General features: G+C 57.1%; 12 protein-coding genes across 12 annotated transcripts; 7 read left to right on the plus strand and 5 right to left on the minus strand.

Annotated features, from left to right (window-relative positions):
* Positions 1-1,269: 1,269 nt before the first annotated feature.
* Positions 1,270-2,708, plus strand: PG986_013953 (uncharacterized protein; the record flags this gene model as incomplete). Its single annotated transcript, XM_066850175.1, has 5 exons — positions 1,270-1,348; positions 1,411-1,539; positions 1,654-1,706; positions 1,750-2,471; positions 2,567-2,708. The coding sequence occupies 5 exons, from the start codon at positions 1,270-1,272 to the stop codon at positions 2,706-2,708; spliced, it is 1,125 nt and encodes a 374-aa protein (XP_066694318.1).
* A 481-nt stretch (positions 2,709-3,189) lies between these two features.
* On the plus strand, positions 3,190-4,301 carry PG986_013954 (uncharacterized protein; the record flags this gene model as incomplete). The annotated part of the gene is made up of 3 exons (XM_066850176.1): positions 3,190-3,388; positions 3,453-4,003; positions 4,056-4,301. The coding sequence occupies 3 exons, from the start codon at positions 3,190-3,192 to the stop codon at positions 4,299-4,301; spliced, it is 996 nt and encodes a 331-aa protein (XP_066694319.1).
* A 928-nt stretch (positions 4,302-5,229) lies between these two features.
* PG986_013955 (uncharacterized protein) lies at positions 5,230-7,746 on the plus strand (the record flags this gene model as incomplete). Its single annotated transcript, XM_066850177.1, has 5 exons — positions 5,230-5,338; positions 5,421-5,735; positions 5,819-6,371; positions 6,436-6,763; positions 6,823-7,746. 5 exons carry the CDS (start codon positions 5,230-5,232, stop codon positions 7,744-7,746), a joined length of 2,229 nt encoding a protein of 742 aa, XP_066694320.1.
* Positions 7,747-7,899: 153 nt separating this feature from the next.
* Positions 7,900-9,273, minus strand: PG986_013956 (uncharacterized protein; the record flags this gene model as incomplete). Its single annotated transcript, XM_066850178.1, has 4 exons — positions 7,900-8,218; positions 8,289-8,324; positions 8,472-8,699; positions 8,855-9,273. 4 exons carry the CDS (start codon positions 9,271-9,273, stop codon positions 7,900-7,902), a joined length of 1,002 nt encoding a protein of 333 aa, XP_066694321.1.
* Positions 9,274-10,429: 1,156 nt separating this feature from the next.
* Positions 10,430-11,076, plus strand: PG986_013957 (uncharacterized protein; the record flags this gene model as incomplete). The annotated part of the gene is made up of 2 exons (XM_066850179.1): positions 10,430-10,748; positions 10,808-11,076. 2 exons carry the CDS (start codon positions 10,430-10,432, stop codon positions 11,074-11,076), a joined length of 588 nt encoding a protein of 195 aa, XP_066694322.1.
* Positions 11,077-11,723: 647 nt separating this feature from the next.
* Positions 11,724-11,933, minus strand: PG986_013958 (uncharacterized protein; the record flags this gene model as incomplete). The annotated part of the gene is made up of 1 exon (XM_066850180.1): positions 11,724-11,933. The coding sequence occupies one exon, from the start codon at positions 11,931-11,933 to the stop codon at positions 11,724-11,726; it is 210 nt and encodes a 69-aa protein (XP_066694323.1).
* Positions 11,934-13,675: 1,742 nt separating this feature from the next.
* Positions 13,676-14,474, minus strand: PG986_013959 (uncharacterized protein; the record flags this gene model as incomplete). The annotated part of the gene is made up of 2 exons (XM_066850181.1): positions 13,676-14,299; positions 14,349-14,474. The coding sequence occupies 2 exons, from the start codon at positions 14,472-14,474 to the stop codon at positions 13,676-13,678; spliced, it is 750 nt and encodes a 249-aa protein (XP_066694324.1).
* A 608-nt stretch (positions 14,475-15,082) lies between these two features.
* On the plus strand, positions 15,083-15,499 carry PG986_013960 (uncharacterized protein; the record flags this gene model as incomplete). The annotated part of the gene is made up of 1 exon (XM_066850182.1): positions 15,083-15,499. The coding sequence occupies one exon, from the start codon at positions 15,083-15,085 to the stop codon at positions 15,497-15,499; it is 417 nt and encodes a 138-aa protein (XP_066694325.1).
* Positions 15,500-15,869: 370 nt separating this feature from the next.
* Positions 15,870-16,827, minus strand: PG986_013961 (glyoxalase; the record flags this gene model as incomplete). Its single annotated transcript, XM_066850183.1, has 3 exons — positions 15,870-16,218; positions 16,272-16,496; positions 16,544-16,827. The coding sequence occupies 3 exons, from the start codon at positions 16,825-16,827 to the stop codon at positions 15,870-15,872; spliced, it is 858 nt and encodes a 285-aa protein (XP_066694326.1).
* A 739-nt stretch (positions 16,828-17,566) lies between these two features.
* Positions 17,567-18,043, plus strand: PG986_013962 (uncharacterized protein; the record flags this gene model as incomplete). The annotated part of the gene is made up of 2 exons (XM_066850184.1): positions 17,567-17,616; positions 17,830-18,043. 2 exons carry the CDS (start codon positions 17,567-17,569, stop codon positions 18,041-18,043), a joined length of 264 nt encoding a protein of 87 aa, XP_066694327.1.
* A 334-nt stretch (positions 18,044-18,377) lies between these two features.
* Positions 18,378-20,296, minus strand: PG986_013963 (uncharacterized protein; the record flags this gene model as incomplete). The annotated part of the gene is given in 2 exon segments (XM_066850185.1): positions 18,378-20,151; positions 20,169-20,296. The coding sequence occupies 2 exon segments, from the start codon at positions 20,294-20,296 to the stop codon at positions 18,378-18,380; spliced, it is 1,902 nt and encodes a 633-aa protein (XP_066694328.1).
* A 1,308-nt stretch (positions 20,297-21,604) lies between these two features.
* On the plus strand, positions 21,605-23,801 carry PG986_013964 (uncharacterized protein; the record flags this gene model as incomplete). Its single annotated transcript, XM_066850186.1, has 3 exons — positions 21,605-22,934; positions 22,991-23,428; positions 23,641-23,801. 3 exons carry the CDS (start codon positions 21,605-21,607, stop codon positions 23,799-23,801), a joined length of 1,929 nt encoding a protein of 642 aa, XP_066694329.1.
* Between the last annotated feature and the right edge of the window lie 301 nt (positions 23,802-24,102).

Here is a 24,102-nt window from a genome sequence, read left to right on the forward strand (position 1 = left end):
GACCGTATTACGAGAGGTAAATAAGATATTTAGTCGGCGCCGCCGTATAAAAAAAAACGGTTATAAGATAAAGGATTACTTTATATATAAACTAGAAAAAACCTATAGTTTTAAAGGGACGTTAATAAATAATTACAGAATAAATCGCGCCGAAATAATAATCGTATAAAAAGGCTTAAAACGCGCCCGCGACGCTATAAAATTTACGGGGAGCCCGGGTATAATACGCGTACTTATTAAAATAATATAAAAGTATTTAAAGAGGAGGATTCCGATTAATTTTAATATATTAAATACGTTGTGGTGGAATTAATTTATATTTCGTTATACGAGGCCTTAGAAAGTGTTTAATTAAACCGTGTGTTTAATTGGACCGTGGATTACGTTATATAAAAAAGATATAGAATTAAGCGAGGAATTAAATAGCGAGTAATTTTAATTAATTTTAAGTATTATAGTTAAATTAATTTATATAAAAGGGTTAAGAAATAAAAAAAGTGCGTTACTAATTAATATACGTTATATAATAATAAACTACGTTAAATAAGTTAATAAAATTAATCGATTAATAAAACTAAAAAAAAAAAAAAAAACACCAACCGGCTTTTTTTCTCTTTTAATTAAAAGGTTAAAATAAATACACTACTAAATTTTCGGCTAATATATAAAAAAAAGGGGCTATTATTAAACGTATACTTTTAACCCTTTTAAAGGGACGTGCGCGGCCTGAAAATTCAGCTGGCTAACTAGAGTAAACACGTTTTAATTATTATATTAGCAATTGCGGCTCTAGTTTCCGAAGCACAACTGCAGAAACATCTTATACCACGAGTGCATAGGTCCGTCGGCAGAACCTCCGGCGGGTGTTGGTGGGGTGCGAACCAGCCGCTGAAATACCCCAACCTTCATTCCGCCAATCACAGGCGACGGCACCAGCCCGATCCAGGTCGACGGAGCAGGCGTCGCATTCAGTAGGTCGGAATAAGCTCATTCTCGACCCCATCTGATTCACGCTTGGTGCCGAGAAACGTCTAGCGCACGGAATGTGCTGCCGGGGATTGCAGGTGTACGGTCATGTAGTGCGGATGCCTCTCCTCCGGTCGCTCCAAGGTACGACGAACATGAATCATTAATCGCGCCTCTATAAAGGGCAACGTGGTTCGCTTGTCCCAATACCAAGCTCGGTACCAAGACTGTCAAGCATTGCCCAGAGTCGATCATTGGCCTAGCTCATCGAAGTCAAGAAATCACCAAGCCTCCTGAACTAACATGGGTATCAACGCGGGTCTCGGTGCCTTGCTGGCAGTCGCTCTAGCCGGCCAAGCACTTGCCCAGCAAGCGGCCTATGGTCAATGTGAGCTTAGCCCAGACCGACAACTCTTATATCAACGACTAACATACGATGAATAGGTGGTGGCAACGGCTGGACGGGCGCGACAACTTGCGTGTCGGGATACACCTGTTCGCTCGTCAATGAGTGGTACTCCCAGTGCATCCCCGGCTCGGGTGGAGGTGGAGGTGGAGGTGGCGGCGGTGCCTGTTCGTACCATTCCACCCCCCTAATCTATTGATGGATCAGTGTTATGCTAACCTACCCCCACCCAACAGCCCCAACCACAACAGCCGGTTCCGGTAGCCCAACCTCCGCCCCAGGCGGCAAAGTCAAGTATGCCGGCGTCAACATCGCCGGCTTCGACTTCGGCATGGTGACGTCGGGCACGCAGGGACCTGAGCGCCATCGCCGACCAGTCCTCCTCGGGCGTCCAGCAGATGCGGCACTTCGTCAACGACGACAAGTTCAACATCTTCCGCCTGCCCGTCGGCTGGCAGTACCTGACCAACGGCAGCCCGACGGGCAACCTGGACGCCAACAACCTGGCCCGGTACGACGCCTTCGTGCAGGGCTGTTTGCAGTTGGGCACGTACTGCATTATTGACATCCACAACTACGCGCGCTACAACGGCGCCGTCATCGGCCAGGGCGGCCCCGCGGACGATACGTTCGTCGCGCTCTGGACCGCGCTCGCGAACAAGTACAAGTCCCAGAGCAAGATCGTCTTCGGCGTCATGAACGAGCCGCACGACCTGACGATCGGGACCTGGGCCCAGACCGTACAGAAAGTGGTCACGGCGATCCGCAACACGGGCGCGACCTCCCAGATGATCCTGCTCCCGGGCACGGACTACACGTCGGCCGCCAACTTCATCAGCAACGGGTCCGGCCCCGAGCTGCTCAAGGTCAAGAACCCGGACGGCGGCGTGTCGGGCCTCATCTTCGACGTGCACAAGTACTCGGACTCGGACAACAGCGGCACGCACGTCGAGTGCACCACCAACAACATCGACAACGCCTTCGCGCCCCTCGCGACCTGGCTGCGCTCGAACCGGCGCCAGGCCTTCCTCAGCGAGACGGGCGGTGGGAATGTTGCGAGTTGCGGGACCGTCATCTGCCAGCAGCTGGACTACATCAAGTAAGTTTTCCCCGACCGTTACTTCGAAAACATGCCATCCCTTCTTTTACAATAGAATATCCGCAAGATCAGTGTTGACTAATTGCCTCACACAGCGCCAACAACGACGTTTACCTTGGCTGGACGTCGTGGGCTGCAGGAGGTTTCGGCTCGTCCTACGAGCTGGTTGAAACACCTAACGGCAACTCGGATACCTACATCGTGTCTCAGTGCTTCGCCGCGAAGTGGAAGAACTAGGTTTACGTTGCGGCTCGGTAAACGCTAGGGGGTCTCATGCTGGGCGAGCTTTCAAGACATGCCGTTGTCGGAGGCTAGCAAGTACACGAACCTGCCGATACGGACAACGAGAAGATGTCGGTCGCTCCCGAATGGGCTTATATGCTAGAATAGAAGGAACTTGAGACTATTAATGGGTCCTATTTGGCCCATCAATTGCCCATACACGCATCGAGAATGAGAGATAAGGAACAGTGAGGTATGAACGTGGAGGTCGAGGTCGGGGAACGAGATCCACTGATTTAGCATCCGACAGCGCTCCGAGGCCTTCAAGCTTATCAGCCGCTGTAAACCGAACCTTGGTAAAAGTCGTCTGTTGCTTGAAGCTACGTCTCAACAGTTGGAAAACAAAAATTACAAACAAGTACGTCAGAAATATCTAGCCTGTTTCACTATACACCATTGATATACCAACGAATAATTCCTATATTTGAAAACCAACATGGCAGAGGGAAAAGCGCGAGTTCTGATTGTCGGCGTCGGTGGGGTTGGAGCCATGGCGGCATATGCCCTGGAGATTGGCGGGAAAGCCGAAGTGACAGCAGTGCTGCGCTCCAACTATGACGCTGTAGCTGAGAAGGGGTTCAAAATCGATTCGATCGAACACGGTCACGATATCAAAGGATGGCGTCCGTCACATAGTAAGTTCTCTTGACCAGGAAAAGGCAGATTGCACACTTGTACACGAGCTAACCAGTTCAACAGTACGAAAGACAATACCTGATGTCGCACAAGAGAATCTCAAACCATTTGACTTTGTTCTCGTAACCACCAAGAACATCCCCGACGTCCCTCCCACGGTGGCCGAGCTCATCGCCCCCGCCGTGACCCCGGGAGAAACCGTCGTCGTCCTGTCCCAAAACGGCCTCAACATCGAACGGCCGCTGATCGCGCGCTTCCCCGCCAACCCCATCCTCAGCAGCATCTCGCTCATCGCGGCGACCGAGACGGCGCACGGCGAGATCCTGCACGACGACGTCGACGCCCAGTACATCAGCCCCTTCGCTCCCAGCCCCGGGGAGGGGTCGCCCTCCGAGGCAGCCGTGGCCGCGGCGCATAAGTACATCGACGTGTACAACGCCTGCGCCAAGCTCGACATCCGGTACGAGCCCGACGCGCAGCTCGCCCGCTGGCGCAAGCTCGTCTACAACGCGAGCTTCAACTCGGTCGCCGCCGTGCTGCGCATGGACACGGCGCGCATGCGCGCGAGCCGGCACGTCGTCGACGACCTGGTCCGGCCCATCATGCGCGAGATCGTAGCCTCCGCGGCCGCGGCGGGCTATGCTTTCCCCCGCGGACCTGCCCGAGAAGGTGATCCGGGTGGACCCGACCGACACGGCGTTCAAGCCGAGCATGTGCCAGGACGTCGAGAAGGGCAACTTCATGGAGGTCGAGAACATCGTGGGCGAGCCCCTGCGCGAGGGCGAGGCGCGCGGGGTGCCGATGCCGACGCTGCGGACCATGTACGGGCTCCTCAAGGGGCTGCAGCTGCAGGTTAGGGAGGCTAGGGGGATGTGGGAGCCCACGTTCGAGGAGGACAATCCGTACAAGTAGCGAGAGAGCGAGACGAGACAGAAACTCATATAACGGCTATACTTCGCTAAAAAAAACAATGACGGAAGAGTGGTCCTGGAGATGATTTAGACGGTAGAGTTGATGCTGTTACCTGTTTGCCTGTTCAATCGGTCAAAGCCGGCCGTTCCGTGTGGCGTGGGTTGCCCGCTTTGTGTGTGACCTTGTGACTGTCTGCCAAGTGAGGCTACTGTACGTCTACAGCGCAGATCCGGGTATTGGGTTCGGGCCTGGGGTCAGAAGTTATGCGAACAAACAGCCTGGTAGAGTTCGTGATCTGTCAGGCTCAAGCGATTGACTTATCATCCAAAGCCCTACATATAGGAAGATGAAAACATTCAGCTACGAGCGACTAGGACCGCACCACGTTTCCGCGTCTGTTTGGCAGTGCAGTGTTTGGCGAGGAATTATTAGCGAGTGTAGCGCCAAAGTGCCCGCCGCAGAGAGGCCCCGACCGACTTTCAATGGAGAGATTACGGGCACCGGAACAGTGAACAGTGGTCCGCGGTCCACCCCACAGCGCGTTTGCCCTGGGCAGGCAAGGCAGGCTCGCAGGTTGTTGTTGTTGCGACGAACAATTCCCCTAGGGCGTCGCGCCGGAAGCCATTCCCATTCGATCGCTCGATTCCTTGGGCCGTGCAGGAGAGCGGTAAAGCAGACCTGCTTTCCCCGGGTTTTCACTTTCGAATTGTTCCATTTTGTTCTAGCTTGCATGTCTGCAGGCAATATCACATACTCCCTCACACCGCACCCAAGTCACGCACCTGCAGGGCTGTCTGTTGAAGAAGCATAAATACTCCAGAGTCGGGTACACCACAGGTAGAGGCTTGGGTGACCACACCCTCCCTACACTTTTCTTTTTGAGGAAGAGTGATGCCTGCCGGGCCAATCAAGACAACTCCATTGGACAATGTGGTTTCTTCCTGGTAATCACCTCCTTGCGGCGGCCGTGGTGGCTGTCCTCTGCAGCCCGCCGACGGCTGCTAGCAACGCACAATCCCCACTAGTGCATCCCTCCCGTACGTAAACTCCTGTTCTTGGCCCCAACACCATTGGAGCTCAATGGGCTGGCTCACTAACTCGATGTTCTACAAATTCCAGCCTCCGGGAAAGGATCCGGACTATGGGCCGGCGCCTACGAACAGGCCCGCGAGCTGGTAGGCTCCATGACCCTGGAGGAGAAGGTCAACATCACGCGCGGTTTCGCCACGACCGACAATGTCTGCGCCGGCAACACGGGCACCGTGCCCCGCCTCGGGTGGCCGGGCATGTGCCTTCACGACGCTGGCAATGGCGTCCGCGCCACCGATTTCGTCAGCTCCTTTCCCTCGGCCATCCATGCGGGCGCCAGCTGGGACAAGAACCTGACGCACCAGAGGGCTCTGTATATGGGGATGGAGTTCAAGGCTAAAGGAGGTACGCGTCTTCCCCATAAGTCATTTTTTTATGCCATTATATAGACCGGGACTGACAGCTGCCGCCAGTAAACGTCCTCCTAGGCCCCAACGCCGGCCCCCTCGGCCGCTCGCCCCTGGGCGGCCGCAACTGGGAAGGCTTCTCGGTCGACCCGTACCTCTCGGGCCAGCTGAACGCCGAGACCATCGCGGGCCACCAAGAAGCCGGCGTCATCGCGAACCTGAAGCACCTGGTCGGCAACGAGCAGGAGACGAACCGGCGGCCCTACTTCGGCGCCGAGGCCGTCTCCTCCAACATCGACGACAAGACCCTGCACGAGTTCTATCTTTGGCCCTTCATGGACGGCGTGCGCGCGGGCGCCGCGTCCATCATGTGCTCGTACCAGCGCGTCAACAATACGTACTCGTGCGACAACAGCAAGCTGCTCAACGGCATCCTCAAGACGGAGCTAGGGTTTGAGGGCTTCGTGCTCCTGGACTGGTCAGCGCAGCATTACCTGGGCTCGGCCAACAATGGCCTCGACATGGTCATGCCTGGCGGCGGCTCGTTTGGCAAGAACCTGACCGAGGCCGTGGGTAACGGGACTGTACCAGAGGAAAGGGTCACCGACATGGCCACCCGGATCGTCGCGGCTTGGTACCTCGTCCACCAGGACGGGGACAACTTCCCCCACGCCCGGCTTCGGCATGCAGAACCTGAGCCTCCCGCACGATCAGGTCGATGCGCGAGACCCGCAGTCGCGGCCCATCATCCTCGAGGGGGCGGTGGCCGGCCACGTACTGCTCAAGAACGAGCGCAACGCGCTGCCGTTCAAGGAGAACCCCGCCATGTTGTCCGTCTTCGGGTACGACGCGACGGTCCCCAAGACGAAGAACACGGATACCCTCTTTAACCTCGGATACACGTCCTCTCCGGAAATGGCGCAGGCCGTGCTTGGTACCGAACAGCACTTTGATCAAGCCGCCCGAGGTGGGACCATCGTGACGGGCGGACGAGCCGGCGCCAACGGCCCTGCGTACATACTCGATGTAAGTTTTCGGAAGTCGTAACTATGACAAACTACATGCTGACCTCGATGACTCGAAAGCCCCTGGCCGCCATCCAATACCGCGCCCACCTCGACAACACCTGGGTAAACTGGGACCTCGAGTCCGGCACCCCGGACGTGAACCCGGCCTCGGACGCCTGCCTCGTCTTCATCAACGCCATCGCGACCGAGGGCTGGGACCGCGACGGCCTGCACGACGACTTCAGCGACGGCCTGGTCCTGCACGTGGCCGAGCGCTGCCCCAACACCATCGTCGTCGTGCACGCCGCCGGCGTCCGCCTCGTGGACCGGTGGATCGAGCAACCCAACGTGACGGCCGCCGTCATTGCCCACCTGCCGGGCCAGGACAGCGGCCTCGCGCTCGTGCAGCTGCTGTACGGCGAGGCCGGCTTCTCGGGCAAGCTGCCCTACACCCTCGCCCGCAACGAGAGCGACTACGGCGCCGCGTACGCCCCCTGCCGCCCCGCGGAGGGTGATCGGGACTTGCAGTGCGACTTCGCCGAGGGCGTGTACGTCGACTACCGCCACTTCGACGAGGCTGGCATCGCGCCCCGGTTCGAGTTCGGGTTCGGGCTAAGCTACACGCGCTTCGCGTACGCGGGCCTCGCGATCAGGACCGACGCGAAGCGCCTGCGCGCGGGCGCGTCCACGTACGCGGAGGGGCTGTGGGACGTCGTCGCCTCGGTCACGGCCACCGTCGCCAACGTCGGCGAAATGGGAGGCGCCGAGGCGGCGCAGCTTTACGTCGGGATCCCCAACAGCCCGCCGCGGCAGCTGCGGGGGTTCGAGAAGGTGCCGCTCCAGCCCGGCGAGGACGGGGTCGTTACGTTTGAGCTCACGCGCCGCGACCTGAGCGTTTGGGATGTTACGAGGCAGGCCTGGGTCGTGCAGGAGGGGGAGTACGGCGTCTACGTGGGGGCGAGCAGTCGGGACATCAGGTTGACGGGGAGTATCAAGGTCTAGGAGAACTTGGGGTACCGTCATCATTCGATGCCAGAACTGTAGATAGGTAGGCGCTGATATCTTATATGTGTTAAGCGGTGCAGTAAACTAGACAGACTTCTTGCTACTTTAAGTAGCTAGAGCCAGACCATGACATTGACCCCACCATGTTCATCAGAATGTGGTCGACGAATAATCCAACTCCACGCCGTATATCTTCTTCTCCTGCCTCCTCTCGCCATCGCCATCGCCATCCAATGGCTTGCGCCCGTAGATGGCGTAGACGGGCGTGTAGGCGTGCATCTGCCGGTTCCTGACGTCCTGCTCGACGCGCGTCACCAGCGCGCGTATCTCGTCGGAGGACAGGCCTTTGAGCTGCAGGATCTTCATGCTCATGCCCTCGAGGGATTCGATGATGTCCGTCTCGAAGTAGCGGCCGATCTCCTTGTCCTTAGGGTCGAGGGGCCAGGGGTTGAGGGGACAGAGCAGGAGTCTGGGGGATCGCAATTGTGTCAGTACAAAGCGGCAGCAGCAGGCCGACCAGCCAGTCTCCTGTAACTTACATCTGCTCGACGTCGATGAAACCTGCATCTTTCAGCCTGGTTATTTGGTCAGAGTACAGTTGCCAGTCTAGATTTCAATATTCGAAGATGAAGGAAAAGATTATGTGAACTCCTCCCCTCCCTTGACAAGAGATTGTATAGCAAGCATCCGGGAGATGGCACTGGATCGTGAGTTCTTCTCACCATTGTCCGTAGTGTCTCGCCACGCGTAGGTCTCGACCCATGGTCTTCATCCCCTCGAGCATCAGCTGCTGCCACTGCTTGATAGCGGAGTCGGGCAACATCGCCTCGGTAGCCGCATCGGCGGCGACCATGTCGAAGGAGAAGTCCTGCGACTCGAACCAGCCGCCGGGGCGCAGGTTGTCGTAGACCTTCTTGATCATGGCCCGGTGGTCCGTGAAGGAGCTGTGCCTATTGTATCATCGGCCATTTGTGAGATATGAGGTCAGGAGGAGATGCGACGATATTGCGTTCATGCAGACACGGTATATTCAGAAATCGAGAAGAAAAGAAACAGGAAACCCAGGCTGTCTCTTTGGAAGGATGAAGAGAGACGAAACCCTTACATGGCTCGCATATGGATGTAGTCAAACTGCACCTCATGCACCCACTCGTCCTCCTCGCTGTCCTCGCGCACGAAGCGGCAGTTGGGCGGGACCTTGTCCGGCGGCGGCTGGATCAAGCTAAGGTCCGTCCCCACGACCTGCGCCGCCGGGTTCGCGCGCGCGAGCTCGATGGGCCAGATGCCCGTCCCCGTGCCGATATCCAAGACGTGGAAGACGTCGTCGTCTGCCCCCTTCTCCTCCCTCCAGGGCGCCAGGTGGAGCGCGTCGTCGAGGAGCAGACGCCATACTTTGTGCTGCAGGTCCAGCCGGTCCTGTTCCGCGCCGTCGTTGGGGAGCAGGTACCGGCCCTCGCGGTAGCCCGAGTACGTCCGGCCGTTCTCCTCGACCGAGGCCGGGTCGGGGATGGAGTGGCCTGTCATTATCACGTTTGATGTTGGTTTGGTGAGATGCCTGCCTCTTCTTGCCAGGACTCTTTAGCCGGCCAAGGAGATGGCGAATGAGGGGTCAATCGCCCATTTCGCCTGCGAATTTCCGTTGGCTAGGTACAGTCATCTGCACATCCAACCAATGCCACAACTTCTCGGCCTCGTTTGATTGATTACCGTTTATCCGGGGGTGGTCACACTGAAGAAGGAAGGACTTGGTGCCAAGCGCAGTTGACTGTTGTCGCCAACAAAGCAAAACGGTCGCGAAACGACTGGGATGTTCATCCCATTCAGAGTCGCGCCTACTGGAAACAGCCATGCTGGGATGATGCGCAAGATTGAGCATCACCTTTGGTGGTCATTGCCATCTCAAAAGTTCAGTTGGCAGCCTTACAGGTGGGCGGGGAGCAGTGCTGTAGTCCGGCGATGCCCCCTGGAGCTTAAGTCCCCAAATGGAAATAAGGAACTTGGATACTTCTGGTCTTTGCCTGCGCCTTGGGACAACTGACAGCTCAATAAGTATGGTCCGTTCGTGCGCAATGAGTGTAGCAACCTGAAGCCATCCGAGCGGCACAGCTGAAAGAAAGCGGCAGATCCAATTCCTCCCCTCGCGCTTTCACCAATCGTCTTTTCGGTTGCCCAATCGCGAGGAAGGGTCCAAGGGCCGCCCAATGGAGTGGCGTCATTGTCATTGCCACTTATTAGTGGTCAGCAGCGGGCAATGCGCAGCACATGGTTTGATGGCTGATGGCACAGCCAATGCTGTGCCGCTGGCGCCGCCGCCTAACTGCTGCTGCGGCCTGCGGCGTCGGCCTGTTGGCGGGTTTTTAAGGTTAGCGTCCCAGGCACTCCCCACACAAAGCTTGTTGCCTGGCGCTGTCAGCTTGTGCTTAGCTCTTACTGCATTGGCCGTTGGATCTGGAGATTACCTCGAGCAGATTGGGTGAGATTTCAATACGGGACGTAGATATATATAAGTCAAAGGTCCTCATGTCAGATTGATTTACTTTTCCCCTTTTTCGTCATTCCAACCCCTTCCTAAGAGCAATCACTTATACCTAAGAACCATCTGCTCAAATCGCACACACGAACCGAACCTCAAAAGACAAAGACCAAGCAACCCACATCCACAAACACACACTTACACACCATGGCCCAACAATTAGCCCCGTTTCCCCGGTCCTTGGGCATGTTCAAGGCCTACCACGCGCCCCAACCCGAGACGCTGGTCCTGAAGGAGAAGATCATGTCGCTCTCGGGCGACAGCTTCGACATCAAGACGATCGACGGCCGTCCCGTCTTCAAGGTCCAAGGCAACGCCTTCTCGCTCTCGGGCCGCAAAATGGTTATGGACATGACCGGCAACCAGCTCTTCACCATCCGGAAGCGGCACCTGCGGCTGCACGCTACGTACTACGCCGAGGACCCCAGCGAACGGGAGATTTTGCAGGTCGAGGGCAAGTTCAGCTGTACGTTCCTCTCAATCCTCTTACGACAATTCTGAACCGATTGACTAACAAGCCAAAAGTCGGCTCCTCCAAATCCGTAGCCACCTTCACCGGCGAAGGCGGCCGCCGCGAAAGCCTCTTTATGAAAGGCGACTTCTTCGACCGCAAAGCCTCCATCACGGACGAGGCCTCGGGCCAGGCCGTCGCCACCATCAACCGCCAGTTCCTCAACGCGCGCGAGCTCCTGGGCGGCCAGCAGACGTACCACGTGACCGTCGCGCCCAACGTCGACATGGCCCTCATCGTTGCTATGTGCATCTGCCTCGACGAGCGGCGGAACGAGAAGTAGCAGAACTCGTCATCCACCATGGGCGCGCGGCGGGCTGCCAATCGGGCTGCCGGGCGGCCATTTTCGTACATGTAGTGAGGAGAGAGGAAAGTGTACTACTTACGGCTGGGCTTTCGGGGGCGTTTCGGATTGGCGGTTGATGGATGATACCTTTTGATGCGGGGGAATATTCTCGTTAGCTTTTTATGCCGCCCATTACTTACTCTTATACCTGAAATTCAATTGAAGGTGGGAACATGACCTATTGAGATATACCAATCATTCCACACTGCGAAGTCCCGTGAGACTTGAAACGTCTGGACCTTTAACTGCTTATGATCGTCCCATCTTGTATATCATATTGCCGCATGAAAGGATGGGAGAAATGCCTGTGCATCCAGGGTCAAGAGGCCAAACCACCATAGTATGGAACGAAGCCACCCTTCTCACCCCCCCTTTTGCTAAGAGGCGAATATACACCGCGACTCCACCCACGACGGGCAAGGAGCTCAACAATCATATCGAAATTCTTCTCATACACAGCGAACAAGATGATAACGTTGCTTTAAACGCACAGTCTGGGATGCCTGATAGGACGGGTCAGTAGCTGGAACGTGTAAGAGTGAAGCCAAAATCGTTACCGGAAGTTCCCAACTTGAATGCTAGCTTCAACGCTGTGGCCGGGGTGGCTGCGTTGGGCGAGGGTCCCACGGTGGTGTGCCAGACCTGGTAACATTGCCTCCTTCCACTGGGCTCCCCTTGTAGAGCTCCTGTTCGTCGGCTACTGGACAGAGGGGAGACATGTCGATGTTCAGATCGAGGGCGGGGGGTTCACGGAACTTTGCGTCCATTGTGCACGTGGGAGAAGTCTCAGACATGATGAATCAAATGGCAATATGTGTTTGGGATAGCTTGGCAGATCTTTTGCTTGAGGAGAGAAGAGAAAGGGGTGAGCTGGTAGGAGAGGAGAGTAGTATTTGAACTGTTTGGGCCACGCTACATTCCATTACAAGTCTGTTTTCGGTCAATCTTCGCCCTGATATTATTCGCCCGTAGGTCATGCCATTAAGGCAGCTCAACGATTACGGACCCTGCCTGTTGGCGAGCCTCACTTTTGTTTCTCGATGGCGCCACACCGGGCCAGGGACCATAGAGGCCAGGCGTCGGGGCGCTGCTCGCCCAATCGCCTTCCATGCAGGGCCGCATCAACATGGTCTAAGCAGCTGATTGCATCCCGGGTAGCGTTCGGTGTGCGAAACTCTGCCGCCACGATACATTTTTCTCGAACTCCTACTCGTCCACCGAATACACCATCTTCACCGAAGGAATATGCGATTGGACCGAGTGCAATAAGGGTGCTCCTGCCTGATGGGACATGCATGATCTTTAAGGCAGACGTAGTCCAACTAGCTGCAGCTATGGAGAGCGAGGTTATTGTGACCAGTGGGTGTCTTCAGCAAAGGGCTTCAGAATGGGGATTGCCGCAAGAATGTTGACATCTCTTTCCTGCCTGCGGCAATTTCAAGGGCCAGCCTAGTGGACAGCCTCGAGTTGATACATGAACCACCCAATGAAACAGCTTTGGCGCCATCTCCAATATCACACGGTGGTTCATCATCGACAACGTGTCACATTAGCAGGCTGCGAGTAATTCAGCAGCGGGATCGCGTATTAGCTACACATGCATTTTTCAGAGCTATCATATACAATAAGACAAAAAAAACAAAAAAAGAAGGGCAATGAAATGAAATAGTATAATAGCAAACTAAAACAGTGCTTGCAGCGGACGACGATATGAAAAGAAGGACTGATTCTGCGCCGTTGATGTGTGACAAGGTGGGGAGACTCTTAAGGTGGACGATGCTAGGTGTGTTAAGCATCTGGCGAAAGCACCTAGTTGCACCACATGTATCGTCAGACCAACAAAAAGAGCCTCAGAAACGTGGACGGGAACACGAACTCCCGAGAATGTTCGGAGGCTAACAAAACAGGGATAAATGACAGGTCAAAAGGGAATCGAACGAGGTATTCGTTGGTTATAGTGAGCCAAGTGATGGATATGATGCAGCAATATCATTGTTGGCAGTTAAGCCTTGGACGATGTGTTTGGCAGTGCTGATGGTCGCTGTAAATCGTGTCATTTGATTGGTTGCGAAGCCCCTCGAACCCCTGTAGTGCATCTGAAGATGGCCTGCCCCCCAAAATCGATTGGCTTTCGGGCGCTTCTTTGTCGATGTAGGGGCCCGTCGACGAACCCAACTCATCCATGCTTCACTTGTCCACCGACCCCCAAACAAGTGCTTTGTGATGCAAAAAGAGAATAGCCTTCAACCAAGCAATCAAGGCCATTGTGACTCGAGTCTAGAAAAGGTAGGTTTCAGAAGAATGGCCATATATCTGCGCCCGTATCAGGAACCAACAAAACGAGAAAAACGTGGCGTTCTGACTGATTGATCCCTCATCGCAAACTTTCACCATCATGTTGTTGACCACCTACGTACTATCATGTGTCATGCTGTCGGTCCTAGCCAGGCGGGCGACGGACCATTTCGGCCCTGAAGTGACACTAAAAGAAGGAACATCGACGACCACGCACGTGTCTGTCGTTTCATCCTCCACGTCACCATCCCAAGTAAGTCCCAGCCCCTCTACCACTCCTTCCCACACCGGAACCGCGACAGCTAACAACGGACCCGCCAACCAGTCGCCGACCGCCACCCCGCACTCCGGCTTCACCGAACCCAGCTCCTGCACCGACGCCCGGCGCGCCGTCCTGGCCATGGACCTGCGCCACAGCCCCAACGCGCCCCTCTTCCCGTCGGACTGGCCCAAGGGCTGCCGGGAGATCCAGGACAGCCTCAAGCAGATCGCGGACGCGTTCCTGCCGACGGCGTACCTCCCCAAGCAAAACTTCAACGAGGTCGCGCGCCGCGAGAACTGCCGGCTCGACGTCCGGGTCCGCGGCGGCCCCGTCGTGCTCGGGCAGGCCCACCTCGAGGAGCTGATCGCGACGGGGCTCGGCGCGAGCATGCGCGGCGCGGTCGCGGTGCAGGGGCGCATGGTGTGTGCCAAGCTGAACGGGACGGACCAGCGGGTGGATGTGGAGTGGATGATGATACCGATTCTCAAGGACGGGGACGAAGTATGATCGCGGGAACGGGCCGGGGAGGGGCGCCAGGAAGTTGCCGACATCATCCAGGACGATATGTGGCAGCGGCGCGGTGAAGTGAGAGGAGGTGCAAGACTATGGGTATACCTAATACTTGCGGCTGAGCTCATCTTTGCGACGATACACCGTGAAATAGATTTAGCGTACTTAATGAGATAATGATTGACGAGCTGAGCGAAGAGTCGGGCTGAGCTGACAAGACGGAGCCGGCTGGTGGGCCGGCAGACGCAGCGAAGCCCAAATGCTCCATTGGATGTGTGGTTCCTGATGGAATCCCGCCGCGGCGGAACTCGTGCCCGTTTATTCCCAAGAGTCGTCGTGCGTCCGGGACCAATTGCCAGGGTTACTGTAGATGAACGCGCCGCTGACGAACACGAAATGAATTCATCTCTGAACGGCTGAAATTGAAACTCAGAGGATCGGCTTCCCGGCCCTTTCGTTACTCAATCGGCGCAGGCGCCCGTGCAAGGCGAAGCGAAAAGGATGCTCCTTGGCCCATTGGCTTCGCTCGCCAATGGGAGAACGAACCAATGGCTGAGGGAGTCTCCCCGGGGGCAAAGATCAACATGATAGCGTGCGGCGCAGCGCAGGCAAACAACACACCACTGCATACAGCGCCCCCTAAAAGTGCTGGGCATTTCCGCCTGTCTAGTCGCTTGCTTGCTTACTCTTTCGCGTGGGAAACTGGTTGTTGGTTGTTGGTTCTTCTCTTCTTTGTTCATTTTATTTGTCGTTTTGACTGCATACATCGTCGCGACTCGGTATCACCAACTTATATCGGCCCCCTAGGCGATAGATACAGCACCACTCGCCAATTGCCTAGGTACTATCTTATACGTCTTCTCCCACACATACGCAATGGCGTACGATGACATGCAGTCCCAGGTGGGGACCATGGCGACCGTCTGGATCGTCGTCATCGTCGTCCTCGTCGTCCTCAGCGTCGTCGGCTTCATCGTCGCCATCTGGCTGTGGAGGCGCCATGTGTCGCGGCGCAAGAAGAGAATGGAGGCCTTCTACGCCACGCCAATCCCGCAACAAGACGGCGGCCCCTTGCAGCAACCTCAAACTCAACAGTGCCAGAACTACAGCTACCAGCAACAGCCGCAAGAGGCGCCGGGGTCGCCGCTGATGCCGCAGCCGGCGCAATTGCCGGCGCAGGAGACGGGCGTTAGTAACAACGGCCACAATAACTACCAGCACAACAACGACCAGCACAAACATAATAACAATAACAACTACAACACCCAGACGGCGAGTGAGCTGTACGGATGAGCGACGGATGGCGAAATAAGAGAGCGGTGTGGGCTTGGGCCATTCGAGTGATGGCCGTGGGATGAGAACGACTTTTGCTGGCTTTGGAGGATGCATACTACCCCAAACACCAAATTGAACGGCACGGCACCGCAGCTCTGCTGACATCGCCGATTTGTCACGCGCTGCTTTCGATACTACCCGAAGAACGTGGCACGAGAGAGGAGGGGGCGAACACAGGGGCGCGATACGATACATGCCACGCGACGGGCTTGACTGATCTATATACCCATACACGCCGGACACATGTTGATATATACCCAGTTTCATGTTTATAGCGGAAGGGAAAAGAGTAATAATCCTGTCGGGTTATCAGTGCAATACGCAAATCTCAATCGGAAGAGACGAATTCAAACTCCAGCCGGACCGGGTCCGTGATGTGACCCCCGATCTTCCTCCCCGCAAAACCGCGGGACGTCGTGAAGAACTTGATCGTCAACTTCTCGGTCCCTTCTTGTTGGTCTTTTTCACCGCGGCCTGCTCTCAGGTGGACCTCGCCATGCTGATGATGACCCTCCCCAGGCGTCCCGACGGTCCAATGTCCCTCCTTACCACTCCCGCTCTTGCTGAACAAGACATCGTAGATAGGTCCCAACTGGTCAGACTCCGCTGCCGCTGCCGCCGGCGTAACCTCTATCGCCGCCAGTCCCACGGCGCCCGAAGCATGCTGCGCCAACTTCCTGCCCTGGTCCCGGTACGGGACCCGCAGCCCCTCGGCGTCTCGTCCAGGCACCAGAACGGCAGGACGCCGGGCTCCAGCGGATTCCCGCCGTTCGCTTCGTCGGCTGCCGCCGAGGTAGCCCACTTCAGCGCGACGCCGTCGGGCCGGTTCCGGCCCCCGCGCACGAGGTCACGGTACTCGATCCCAGTGTTTGTGTTCCGGACTTTGTGCTGGATCTGCTTGAAAGCGGCTGCGGCCGATCCCAGCCGGTCTGCGTCATCCTCCCCGTCGCTGGTGCTGCTCGTGGAAGAGGACGGAAGAAGAGTCAGAGCCCAATCAATCACCGTCCCCTCCCTCTGCCCGCCCCACCGGTGCCCAGCCCTCCCCCGCGGCCCACGTCGTCGTCCACGAACGCGATGAGCTCTAGGTACGACCCGTCCGCAAAGAAGACCAAGACGTTCTCAGTCACGCCGTCGGCGTGCTTGCCGCCCGGGTACAGCGTGAAGGCGTCAGCGAACCAAGACGGCGGGGAGGCGAGGAAGGCGTGGGGCACGAGGATGACGATGTGGTCGAGGAGGGGCGTCGGTGAGGAGGACGAGTCTCCCTGGGGTGCTGAGACGGATGACATGGTGATGAGACAGGGCGCTGGGGCCAGAAGCTGAAATGTAAGTCCTCGGGAAGTCGAAAGTGGGTGGAGTCGGTTGAGTGGCGGCGCCCCAGCAGCCCCCGGTTGGAATGTTCAGACGAACTTCGGGGGATGGCGGGGGCGGGGGCTCTCAGAAAAGCGCCCGGGGTCAACCAATCACGCAATACCTACTTACTCGCAAAACACCCACAGCCCAACTACATATGTAAAGTACCTACTTACGCATTGCACTCAAGACCCTTAGAGTTGTATTCCTGGTCCCCGAGACAAAAGCCCGACATTCTAGAAGGACCGATAAGCCTGGAATCAAGGGAGACAGCCTCCTAGCATTCGGGGCGAATCGGGCGAGACAACACTAGCTAGGACGAGCAGCAGGCCATCACGTTCGGTCCATTGCGGTTCTGGAAGACGCTTCGGTTGCTTTTTTTTTCGACGGCCCATCATATGATGGAGAGCCTCGTGATCCGTTTAGCTGTCAAGGCGATTGTAAACACCAGCCACTCGGTTTAATATGTAGTGGTAAAAGTGATGCCTTCTCCATGTGTGCAGATCATAATGTGAAATGTATATCAGTCAGGGCCATCGCCGTGACACTGAGATCCCAGATCCACCACTCCCTCCATCCAGCAATAGCCAGTTCACTCACACATTAGCCAAATTCAATACTATATATATATATATATATATATATATATATCAACTTGAGACCCATATGTCAAAGATGCTGAGCCCTTTGGTCCTCATCCCCGCCTTCCTCGTCACCGCAATCTAGTGAGTTCCCAGTCCAGTCCCCCTAGCGTATCATCCTTTCCATTCCTTTCCTTTCTTTCATCTCCTTCCATGCCTACTTACATACAGCTAACGCCCGTGACAGCGCCATAGCGACCACCCCCAGCGCCCCCACCACCTTCTCAACCTCCACCAAACCGTCTTCGTCTTCTTCTTCTTCTTCGTCCACCTCATCCACTACCCCTTGTCTAACAGCGTCCGAGGCCAGCAGGCCCGCGAGGCCGCCCCCCTACCACTACCCCTTCTCCACCCCGCCGATCCCGGGCCTCGGCCACCCCCTCTCCCGCGCCCGACCTGCCCGAGGCACGTGTGCGGCCTCGAGTGCCGCAGCGGGGGCGGGGTAGTGAGGTCCGCCTGCAAGGGCTGCTGTGGCCCGAAGAAGAAGCCGGAGCAGGAGCCCCAGCCCTAGCCAAATCCACGGCCAAATGGACTTGGTGGTATAGGTGTTGCGAGTAAAGGCTCGGAACTTCCCTGATCGATAATATTGGAGATCAGATGGGCATTTGGAAAATACCAACGTCCATGTCGTATTGGTTTGACCAGGAGGGTATCAGACAGTCTTATTATCGCCATTCTGTGGAAGTCTTCCGAGTACTGGGGTGAGAAGGGACGCGAGGCAAGATGGCCAAAATCGCAAGACGGGTGATAATTCGAAACTCTCAGGGAATCGTTTTTATGTGTTTTTTCTCTTCTTTTCCCGGCGTGCTACTACATAATATAATACACTCCTTTATTTTCAACCCTCACTGTCCCAAACCCGGCACATACTTCTCCTGAAGCAACCTCCGCATAACCCCTTCCGCATTCTTCGGATCAATCCGCTCCTCCGAGCCCAGCCGCATCATCCGTCCCACCAGGAACATCAGCTTGCCCTGCGGATACGGCTTGCTCCCAGTAGTATCCACAAACTGCGCGACGATATCCTCCTGCCCCTCGACGGCCTGGTCCGCCAGCTCGGCATACTCGTCCTCCGACAGCTCGTGGAACCACATGTTCTCCGTCTCGATCGCGTCCGCCACGCTCGCGTACTGTTCGGGCACGTTGCCGCGGTACACGACCCAGAGCAGCTCCTTGGCCACCTTGGCGGTGATCTTGTGCTGGTACAGGAACACGAGGATGTCGGCAAGGGCGTCGACGGGGACCCGCCGGCACTCGCCCTCCGGCGTGAAGCCGAGGTCCTGGGCCGATTCGTCGTGCGGGTTCGACGTCAGGCGGCCTAGTTCGTGCAGGATCCAGTTCGCCGCCAGCTGGAAGCAGGCGGAGTTCTCTGAGATGCCCGAGCCCAGCTTCGACTGCAGACTTTCGACGACCCGCCAAAAGTACTCGACGCGGGCTCCGTTGTCTAGGGCGACGAGAGACAGCGCGTCCTTGGCAGTCAATCCAAAGACCTCGGTGAGCTCGTCGACCTCGGCGTCCGGAAGTTGGCCCATGCTCTCGCGGAGGTGGGTAACCAGGTCGTCGCCAATGACGACGGGCAGTAGGTCCGGGTCGGGCATGTAGCGATAGTCGACCTCACCCTCCTTTCCGCGCAGCCTTCGAGTCTCAGTCGACCCAATAGACCAACCCCTTGTCTCGCCCTCGATGACCCCGCCCGCCTCCAAGACAGCGATCTGGCGGTCGCGCTCCGCAATAATAGCATCCTCGACCGCCTTAAAACTGCTCAAGTTCTTGATCTCGGTGCGCGTACCCAGCGGCGCGTCCGGGTCGTCGGTCCGTCGCACCGACACATTGACATCGGCGCGCAGACCGCCCGCCTCCATGCCCGAGACGCAGGCGTCGACGGCGTTCAGCAAGATCTGGACCTTGCGCACGAGGGCGGCGGCGGTGGCGGGGTGGTGGATGTCGGGGCGGGTGATGATCTCGATGAGCGGGACGCCGGTGCGGTTAAAGTCGATCCAGTGCGTCTCGCCGGGCTGGGCCATGGTCTTGGCCGTGTCCTGCTCCATCTGCACCTGTTGAATCCGGACGGCAATGCCATCCCCATCCTCTGCGGCGATGCCGTCGCGGGGCTGTAGAATAATTCTCCCCTCGCGCGCAAAGGGCTCGTAGTACTGGGTGATCTGGTAGCCCGACGGCTGGTCCCAGTGGAAGTAGTGCTTGCGGTCGAAGCGGCTGACGGGCTGGACGTCGCAGTTGAGGGCGAGGGCGGCGCGGAGGGCGGGGATGAGGGTCTCCTTCTGGAAATGTGGCTGGCTGCCGGGGGTCGCGAGGTCGAAGTAGGCGACGTGGCAGTTGGACTCGTCGTTGAAGGAGGTCGTGGCCTCGGAGAAGAGCTTGCGGGCCGTGTTGAGCTGGGCGTGGATCTCGATGCCGACGGTCAGCTCCCAGCCGGGGACCACCTGGTTGCTGGCGTTCTTCTTCTTCTTCTTGCCGGCGGCTTTGGCCTTCTTGGCCTCGTCTTTCAGCTGCTTCCGGAGCGGGACATGGTTGCTGGGCGCAGCAGCAGCGGCAGCAGAGGAGGAGGAGGAGGAGGAGCTCGACAAAGGGGTTCCGGTGGTTTGCGTGTGTAGGCTTCGGCTGTGGAAGGAGGAGACAACGGCCGGGCGCAGGGCGATAGCTCTGGCGGAGATTTGGGGGTGCGGGTGAGGCGCAAGCAGCCTTGCCTCGAAACCTGGCCCTGCAGCAGATACTTGCTGAGGGCGGCGGTCGGTATCCGGGACATTTTGAGAAGCCGACAAGGCAAGGGCAGGCCAAGCCAGGCAAACCAACGAATAGAGCAAGCGTTCAATTGACTGTCGCGCAAAAGCTAGTTCGCTCGCTGATGATGCGCCATGGGACTGGAGGAGGCTCGGAGTTTCCAGCTGGTTTGGTTCCGGAAAATCATTGTGGCCATGGAGCTTCAACCGTCACACCCCCCACCAACGCACACTAAAAGGCGGAATTGGCAGCTAATTTTAGGCGCATGGCCCACTGAACAAGGTGCCGAACCAACTGGCCGGGTGAAGGCCTTTGGTTTCAGTGATGACGGTCAGCATGGAAGGATGAGGTAGGCATTTCTTACTCAGAATCCTACTCCCCAAAAGAACGAAAGAGCATCGGATCCCTGTTGGGAATCCAGATGGAGGAAAAGGGACAGATATCAAATGCACAACGGCTTCCACCCCAAGTTGAGACACTCCCTCGGGGTCGTCTTGTGATCGAATCCCAATACGATCCCTCCCACCCTTTTCTCCTCAAGGGTTGTCCAAAGTTTCCCTAGCCTGGCCCCCATCTGAAACACCACACCAACCTGCGCTGACACATGGCCCCGTTAGTCGTGTGTGTCTGTGTGCTTGCGCGGGAAGTCGCCTCCAACATATGTCATTCCATTGGCATAACCGCTTCGTCGCATTCCAGGCCCCAAATTCGTTACCTCTTCCCCCCCCGACTCTCCATCTTCCAAGGCTCATCCATGAACCTCGTCGTCGATAATCAGTCGAAACTCAGTCATGGGGATCTCTCGGCATCACCAGCCCGCGTCACATGGCACTGCTGTCGTTCTCCGATGAGCTTCGTTAGTCCTGCATCAACTTTATATGCTTATCTTACATGCTTACTTCACATTCTCGTCGCAACACACTCGTCTTGTACGATAGATAGGTTCATCTCATCCGCCATCCGTCTTCGCTTTTTTCCCTTCTTCTCGCCTTCTCCCATCCTCTTCTACCTGTTGTTCTACTGGCTATTTTACCTGCGTCATCTCTCGATTTGAATGATACCCGTGTTTGTTTGTTTGAAACCAATTACCCATTAGAGGAGCAAGAGAGCATAACAAACAGGTACGCTCCAATTTTTACCTCCTGGCGATCTAACGACGCCCAACTCAATGTCTCTGCCAGCCTTACACAGACACCGACTTGTCTCAAGCCACCTGGGCCCGTCAGCCCAAGAAGTTGTAAAAGAGGGCGCCCATCCACAACCACCACCACCAAATCCTACCACTATTGATAACATTGAGAAAACTCTCGTTCCGTCTTCTGCAAAGGCCCGGATGCGGACTCCAAGACATAAGTCCTCCTCCACCTTGGTCTCGAGCAGCAGTAGCCCCCTAGACGAGACTGTGCGCAGGCGCCTCGGCTCGCTCCTCGCCACCTCGCGCCGTTACACTGCTGCCGCTAATGGCTGGGAAGCCACCTCATCATCCAAGCCGCGACGCATCAAATCCGTAGACTGGAGGCCGTCCTCAAAGGGGAGAGGCCAGGCCGCTACTTCCACTACTACTACTACTACTACTAATACTACGAAAGGACTGAACGCCAAAAACGTGTCTGGCGGAGGAGGCGGCAAAGTGTGCGTACTGAACGCCATCATTATGGGCTCGAGCGATTTCAGCTCGGCGCGGGAGGAAGCGTACGCCTGGGACCGGCGTTTGGACCTCGCTCTGCCCATGCCGCTGGAGAGCAACAATGCGAAAGCTCCAGGCAAAGCCCGGAAGAGCGTGTCGGACCTGAGCAGCGCCACCGACGAAAGCAGCGACTCGAGCGGGAGTAACTCGACTGTCACCCAGGCTTCGTTCGCCAGGCGCGATAGTCCCACGATCCCGGCGCCCAACGAGCGCCCCCAAAAGGCGCCCGCGCCCCGGCCGGACGCTTTGCGGTTCCTGGTGGAGGACACGGACGCGCGGCCAGAACTCGGCCCTTTGGAGGATGACCCGCCGCGAGGGCGGCGCTCGACGGTCTCATCCGTGGGCAGCGCGGCGTCCAGCACGCGGAGCATCAAATCGGCCGCCAGCGGTGCCGTCGGGGACGACAACGATACAGACCACCACACCAGCCCGGAGCTCAGCCCCAAGACCCCCAAGGGGCGCCATCTCGCGGTGGACTTGGGCAACAGCAACTGCAACGGATCCTCCAAGACGAGACGACAGCAAAGGAGCTACGGGACCCCGGAGATGCCGCGCGGCAACGCCAACCTACCCCACGTCTCCCCGAGCCTGCTGACCCCGCGGGCCTCCAACTTCGGGCAGCACGTGAAGCACCTGCCGCGGGCGGAGAAGCTGCCCCTGAGCGGGTACGAGCTCCTGGCGTCGCGCCTGAGCACGGCGGGGGCGCCTTCGGCAGAAATGCCGGCGGAGCCGCAGCTGAAACCCATCTATCGCCGGTTCGAGCCGCTGAACCACCGGCTCCTGCTACACTTGCAGGACGAGCTGTGCGAGCTCGAGGAGCAGCTGCACCGCCTCGACACGGCGGACACGCAGAACCGCCGGCTGCAGAACGGCATCTTGCCCGCGTCTCGCCGAGCCGATTCGCAGACGGCGGGGGAGCTGCAGTGGCATAAGACGGACATACTGGGGAAGATTGGGTTCAAGTTGGAACAGTACAGTACGAAGCACTGGTTTTCTCATGTCTTCATGCTTGTATCTAACGTAGCGTCACAGATCACGTTCTGGCTTCTTTCCAGACAACAAGAACCATGCCCAAGCCCGCACTCGCCGACGTCCGCGAGTACCAAGGCTACCTAGCCGCGAACGTCCCCATCGCCGAGCACGAGACCCGCTTCCTGGACGCGGCGGACGATCTCGTCTGTTTGGCGGATGAGCCTGCTGAGCCACTCCGCGATGGTGGGTATCTGCGAGGAGGGGAGGAAGGGCAGCTGCAGCAACAGTTTGCTACAGACCACCAACGCTCTCCACGCCGCCGGTCGATCCAGTACTCGCCCGTGTCGCGGTGGTCGCTGCGGGAAGATACCCCCGATGAATCCAGCTACGGAGAGGGAGGAGACGTGGGAGAGGACGGCGAGGCGCCGGTGATATCGTTGAGTCTGGCTATGGCGGTGGCAGTCATTGCGCCAATCATGGCGTTTGGTATCGTTCCCGGTAAGTAGGACTCCTCTTTCTTGGCTCTTCATCTTACCCGCCAATCCCGTTGAGTTTATGTACCTGGTAGGAGCGAGATGGGTGCGCACCGGAGACGGCCAAGCTCCTACTTTGTACTCCAATGTAGAGATATCGGACACTCCCGATATGAAACCCAGACCCACCTCGATGGATGGATGGATGGAAAGGAACTAACGCTGAGACTCATTTAGGGTACTTTGGCAGACTGATCGTAGTCCTGCTGGTGTCGGTCGCGGTGCTCTGGGGTTTGGTCCATGAAAGGGTCGTTGGCGTACACGCGACGCGGGATTTCTACATCTGCGCTGGGCTGTACGGCATGGCCATGGCCGTCGTCGCCGGGATATATCGGTGAAGGGCTAGATCCGGACATGGCAGCAGGATGTACGAGGGGTGTGAGCAGAAGCCAACCTGTTTTGCACAGGGGCTGGTTGTTGGGGCCAGTATGTACGGAAAGCGACTGAGCTGAAGAGGCTCTTGTTAGATAGGCGTGTTTGAGGCGCAACTGGAAGGGTTGCAGATACAAGTAATTAGATGGGGAGAAATACGAGTGAGACCAAGCCTAGCCTGCCTTCAGTGTGTAGCAGCGACATTGAACCCAGCATGTCTGCATTACATATGTAATTACCTTGCGTGCGCTACTGCATGCAGGTTCT

This window comes from Apiospora aurea, assembly GCF_038362705.1.
Source record: "Apiospora aurea strain CBS 24483 chromosome Unknown utg000009l_segment0_segment0, whole genome shotgun sequence".
In the NCBI taxonomy this organism is placed as follows: Eukaryota; Fungi; Ascomycota; class Sordariomycetes; order Amphisphaeriales; family Apiosporaceae; genus Apiospora; species Apiospora aurea.